The sequence below is a fragment of the Lygodium microphyllum genome, chromosome 29 (genome assembly GCF_053477565.2).
Source record: "Lygodium microphyllum isolate KBCC chromosome 29, Lygodium_microphyllum_v1.1.10, whole genome shotgun sequence".
Classification (NCBI taxonomy): domain Eukaryota; kingdom Viridiplantae; phylum Streptophyta; class Polypodiopsida; order Schizaeales; family Lygodiaceae; genus Lygodium; species Lygodium microphyllum.
In genome coordinates this window covers 120,131,559-120,137,558 of record NC_141163.1, presented here as the reverse complement: position 1 = coordinate 120,137,558, position 6,000 = coordinate 120,131,559, and the positions used below count along the sequence as shown (strand labels likewise).

The 6,000-nt window shown below is 41.9% G+C and overlaps 1 protein-coding gene across 2 annotated transcripts in view; it reads left to right on the top strand.

The window, feature by feature from the left end:
- Positions 1 to 245: 245 nt before the first annotated feature.
- Positions 246 to 6,000, top strand: part of LOC148011085 (mitochondrial import inner membrane translocase subunit TIM10-like) — a 52,145-nt gene continuing 46,390 nt past the window's right edge. Inside the window, exon 1 of one of the 2 annotated variants that reach the window (XM_087671697.1) lies at positions 246 to 477. In XM_087671697.1, the coding sequence (XP_087527823.1) occupies positions 470 to 477 (8 nt within the window). In that variant the 5' untranslated portion in view covers positions 246 to 469. The remainder of the gene's footprint in view (positions 478 to 6,000) is intronic. The other variant, XM_087671695.1, reaches the window with a different exon arrangement.

The following is a 6,000-nucleotide window of genomic DNA, read 5'->3' as shown; positions in this document are numbered from 1 at the left end:
TAACTAAAATTTTTATAAAGCTCAAAGTTTTAAGCCCTCTTGTCTTGAAAATTCTACAACATGAAACCTCGAAATTTCTTGGACACTAGGTGATTCTTGCTCATAAGGGCTATAATTAGTGCTTGAATTTTCCAAAAGGTGAAAAACCTATTAAAATCCTTCAAATTGTGAAGGTAATTTTAGAGGGAGAGGTGAATTTCAAAATTTAACGGTGGGATTAAACCTAGGTTTTTCCCGAGCGTCGGCTACAGGACTGGTACTGGTCTCTTAAGCCTACCGCTTGGGGTTCCTTGTCTGGTGCTTCTACGAACGTTTAACTTGAAACTTTTACATTATTGGACTCCCGTTTACTCGTTCTGCCCTAGGTCGATCAAGGAAGTCTATGGTCTGCTAAGCCTAGCAAGGTGCTCTGAGAGTAGACGGTTGGCTGCTGCAGCTATGAAGCCCGCAGAAGCATCCAAGAAAGAATATGAAGAGGTTGGCCTCCCATGGTTTCCTGTTTTTTTTTGCTCCTTGTGGCTCTGTGTGGCATGCTTTTATGGTTCTTCTGTGACGTTCTACTGTTTCGAATGTCTGTGTAGTATGCTTTTATGCTCTAGTGTTTAGAATGTCGAGGGTAGGATAGTTCAAAACAGCGGCCAGCTTGAAGCATACAGTGGAGTGGGAACCAAACTGCTAAGACACTCGTTTCCCAGTGCATGAGTTTTGTAATTGCATGCATATAATTAGTGAGCACCATAATTGTGTAGCAATGATGTTTGAGGTTGTCAACCGCATGGATTGTAAAAGGAGGGTTATGAAAAGAACTTAGGTTTCAATAAGGATACGGTTCTCTCTCAAACACGGAAATAAGAATAAGGTGATTAAGAAATCTTCCAATCTCACAACTCATCCTCAAACCAAGACAAAGTCTCAGATTCAGAAAGCGATTAATTTAGGGTTTGAGGTGCTTATAACTTTCCAAATTTGAAGAGGTTGCAAAAAGCACACTTCTAGACTTAGCCAACTGTTGAAGCGGTCTGACTGCTGAGTGTAAGCAGTTGTGGTTGATATCAAACAAAACAAACTCTGTTTTGAAAATTTAGACGAAACTAAGTTTATGCAGGATTTGCTAACAAACCCTAGTCTTGCATAGGCAAGAAAAGCTAAGGTAGTACTTGTATCAATTTAGAGATCAATGAGTTCTTTGGTTGTCTCAGAGTCCTATCATTGAACCTCTCGATCCACCTTTGAAGTTTTACGTCTTATACTTCATATTGTGGCTTATGATGTATATTCATAACTTATGTATCATATATTAGTTCTCATAAATTATTTTTTAGGCTTTATGACTTAGGTCCTTACAATTTTAGTCAATAGATCTTGTCGTGGGTTACCCCTGTTGAGAAGCCCTTTACCCGCAGTTTGCATTTTTTGTGTTTTTGCGTTTTGTGTTTAGGGTTTGTAGTCCCAAAAAGGGGCGCTATCCTAGACTGACTATGCCTATTTATAGGCCACTCTCTCATTCATTCCTTACGGCTGATCCATTCAGTCCATCACCTTTTCTCTCCAGTCTCTCCACTACCCTCCCACCCCTTCAGGAGAACATTGCGGTTCGTGGTTTGTGGCTGTCTTCATCATCTTCCTTGTGCTACGGCACCCTTGTTTCCTTGTATCACATTCACTCCATGATTCAGAACTTCATCATTCCATTCATTAAAGTTTCTTCTCTCCTTTCTTCTCTTCTCTATGTTTATCGAGTTCACTCTGTGTTTCTCTCCTCAAACCCTACTGTCTTGCTGGTATGTTATCTTTTGATATGGTATCATAGCTATTTCTACTCAAACAGCGGCAAAGATCCTCCACTCCAAAGAAAACAAAGACCGGTAGCGGGTTCGGCATTAACATTTGATTTCTCTATCATTTCTGCTGCGCATTAGGAGATATCCTTTTTTTCCCTCCTAGCCTTCATTCTCCAATTTGCCACACTAGTACCATAGCATCTCCACCGACAGATTGTCCTTCTACTAGGTGCTACTATTGCACTACGAATGGTCAATCCACCGAAGATTGCTGACTTCGACTTTTGCTCTCTATCTCTTTGGAGTATATGCGCCTTCCACCAAGCACTCCTTGTGTTACCTCTTCTTTTTGGGCCTTAGAGATCGTTCTACACTACTATCAGAGTATTATGCTCAAGGCAATAAGCTGTACCCGAGTCGCACTAAGTCCTTTCGAGCACATGGAGGCTCTAAGACCTTACGAGTCAATAAGCCCTCTTGGAGACTACCCCACTGCGAGGAGGTTTCTCCCATCCACTTTCGGGTATAGTGTCTTCCATGGCCCATATCTTCTCCACAGTCCACTCTTATTAGAGTCCGTGACTGTTTCCCACCCTTGGCTCATCCCGAGCCTCCTCCTTTCCCTCCCTCTTCCACTCAGGTTTGAGAGGCTATTTCTGGGTGCTTTTCGGCTTCTTCTTCCGAGCCCTAGACACCTTCTTTGGCACAAGCGGCGGCACTTTCTTCGTCCTCAAATGCTTCACAGTCCGTGAGCCATGATTGGTTGTATTCCCTCTCTCTCTTAGATTGGGATTTAGAGGGGGATTTTCTTACTTCGTCCTCAAAGGGGGCTTCCAGTTCTTCTTTGGCTTCAAAGAGGGCTCCTACTTCTACAACTTGGTGGCTAGGTCTTCGTATTCCTTCTAGCATGGAGTCATGGAGCTAGTGGCTTCTCTCCCGAGGTTGAGTTTTAGGTTCTACTGCTCATCCTTTCTTTTGACTTATCTTCAAAGGTCTCCTTTCAGGTGCTATTCTCAGATTACAGGTGGATCTTCTTCATTCCTTGGTCAACATGGAGCCACCTCACGAGATCGAGTATGGGCATATCCTTATGGTTCTCACACCACACAAAGTCCAACATTTCTCCTATGGATTGCATGATTTCATTATCTTTGTACTAGGGCGCTTGGGTAAGTGAACAATTTTCCCACGAGGGACACTGTCCAAGTGGCACCTGTTGCATGAGCATTCTTTAACATGTAGCATTGTATCTTCATCTCACTCTTCTCTTGTTTTCCTTTTCGGGCTTGAGAGGGGGTGTTGAGAAACCCTTCATCCTTTACTCGCAGTTTGCGTTTTTTGGATTTCTGTATTTTGTGTTTAGGGTTTGCAGCCCCAAAAAGAGGCACTATCCTAGACTAACTATGCCTTACGGCTGATTCATTCAGTCCGTCACCTCTTCTCTCCAGCCTCTCCACTACCCTCACACCCCTTCAGGAGGACATTGTGGTTCGTGGTTCGTGGCTGTCTTCATAATTTTCCTTGTGCTATGACACCCTTGTTCCCTTGTATCACATTCACTCCATGATTCAGAACTTCATCATTCCATTCATTAGAGTTTCTTCTCTCCTCTCTTCTCTTCTCCATGTTTGCCAAGTTCACTCCGTGTTTCTCCCTGCAAAACCTATTGTCTTGCTGGTACGTCATCTTTTGACGCCCCCTTGGTCCAAGCCTTGTACATTCATGCTGGACCATCTCAACTTGGCACCACGCTGTCCTTCAAGCCAGAAGCCACCTTGCACACCCATTTCATGGACCTAACATGTTGCCACAATCCCTTGAATGGGCAGGGGGATCCATACCTCTAAGGAATATGTTCTCGAGCTTATGCAAGGGTAGGGTGTCAAAACCCTCTATCACAACACAACCCTCTCAGCTCTCAATCCAATTGAAATGGCAGCCCTCTCCCCTCTTTGGGTACTCACTTGCACTCTGCATCCCCACTCTAGGTAGCCAATTGAAAGCCCAAGCCCACTTAGCCATGCCCATATGCAAGGTGATGAGACCCGTATTGTGGTATGCCATAGAGAGCCAAGTGCTTGCAAGGTACTCTCCATACATCCATCTCCCCTACATAGATGTAGTGAGCCTCTAACATGCCGGTAGTTTTCTCGATAGAACAAATACTTTTTGGCAATATAAAAGAGTCATATGCTTTAGATGTATGCTCAAACCATGAAAACATAATCGACCAAAGTTTTAGACATTTAAAATGACCCTAGATTGTCATTTTAATGGTCAAAAAGTGGATTTTAATGAGTTAACCTACTTTATCTTAAAAGTTTTTATGATGAGTTTTGGGCTATTAAAAGCCACTCTTGGTTTTCAATCAATGAATTGTGGCGGGTAAGGTGGCTTTCATTGTGGTATTGTTTAGCTTGGCATCATCATCATTATCATCATCATCATCATCATCATCATGACCATCAGCATCATCTTTTGTTCATGTCGACTTGTGAAGAGTAGTGAGCGAGTCTACGTGTGCGTTGAGTGCATGCAAGCTTGAGGTGAGCCAGAGTCTTTGTAGCTTGATTGAGGTGAAGATTGCTCAAGGTGGATCGAGATAGAGGAAAAAGTTGTCTCGGATGTGTTAGTGAGACAATTGAAGTGCTAGATAGAGTTGATAATTGTACAAATCTTTGTTATACTGATGCAGTAAAGATTTGAAGATCCCTTCTATCTTCCTTGGGTTCTCTTTTCTTTTGTCGATTTTATTATAACTGTGAGTTGCAGTTAGTATTAGTTCTAACTCTTTACGATGGGCTAGAAGCAATTGGGTTAAAGAATTCTTAAAAAAAAAACCTTCGAATAGGTTGCATGGATTTTTTCTCATAACCATAAATGCGTTGTATGTAGATGCTTTGTACATAGATCTTGTAGTGGAAGCAACATGAGCGGTGGCAAAGGCAACATACTTAGAGGTAATCTTGCTTCACCAAGAGCTCACTGTTCAATAAACTCTCATGACTCTCTCGTTTGATGGTCTCCTAGTTTTGAGGGGAGATTGTTGACAAGGGGCAGTGTATGGAGTGCAGGTGGGAGTGATTAGAGTGGTTGGTGGTCCTAGATTTAGAGGACAAAGAATTTAGTATATTGGGCACCTTTGTTCCTATATATTACTTTTGGTGGTTGTCACTCTCTTGGACATGCTTTGTTTCATTGCATTTGACTCTCTAACCAGTTTGCTCTTCTTTTTTTCCTCTGTGTTTGTCTTACTTTGGCCTTTTGTCCCTTCTTAGCTTGCTTTACTTTCAATATTCCTTTCACTCAATTTATTAGTGCGTGTCTCTTCTTAGCTTGCTTTACTTTCAATATTCCTTTCACTCAATTTATTAGTGCAAGTAGTTGTGTTTTCAATCCCTTTTGATGCTCATTCATATATTTGAATCATCATAGGATGAAAAGTTGAGTAGGCTTTATTTGCCTTGATGAGTACGAGCGGAAGCAAAGAGAGCACACATGTCAATTGAGGCGCAGTAGGAGTTTAGTGAACAATGAGTGAGTGTGAGAATGAGAGTCAACGTATAGGTGTGTACTAGTGTGGTAGACAAAGAATAAAAGAATGTATTTATCCTTAGGGTACGGTACACTTACACCCGCAAGGGTGAGTTCACATTGTAAAGTAATATACACACAAGAGAGCATAAGGGGCCTTTACACCCAACAACCTCCCACTTAAAGGTCCTAATCAAACCTTTAACCAACTCCCACAAGTCTGATGCAATGCTCATGTTGAGCCTTTGCAAAACTTTTAGTGAGAACATCTGCAAGGTTATCTTGTGATTTGATCTTAGTCATTGTGACTAGACCATCGTCTAGAACTTGTCTGATAAAGGGATACTGAACATCAATATGTTTGGTACGTGCATGAAACATGGCATTTTTTAGCCAGGCATACAACACTTTGGCTATCACATCCAAATATAAGTGTTTTGGTGGACAACCCAAAATGATAAATCCTTGACCAAATGACCAAGTCAAACAGCTTCTTTTGAAGCTTCAGTGGCTGAAATTTATTCAGTCTCAGTGGTAGAGAGTGCTACTATCTTTTGCAATCTAGAGCACCAAGAAACTGTTCCACCAATCAAGGTAAATATGTATCCGCTAGTAGACTTGCGAGTATCCAAGTCACTTGCCATGTCTGCATCACAATACCCTTGCAAATCTAACGTATCCTTTC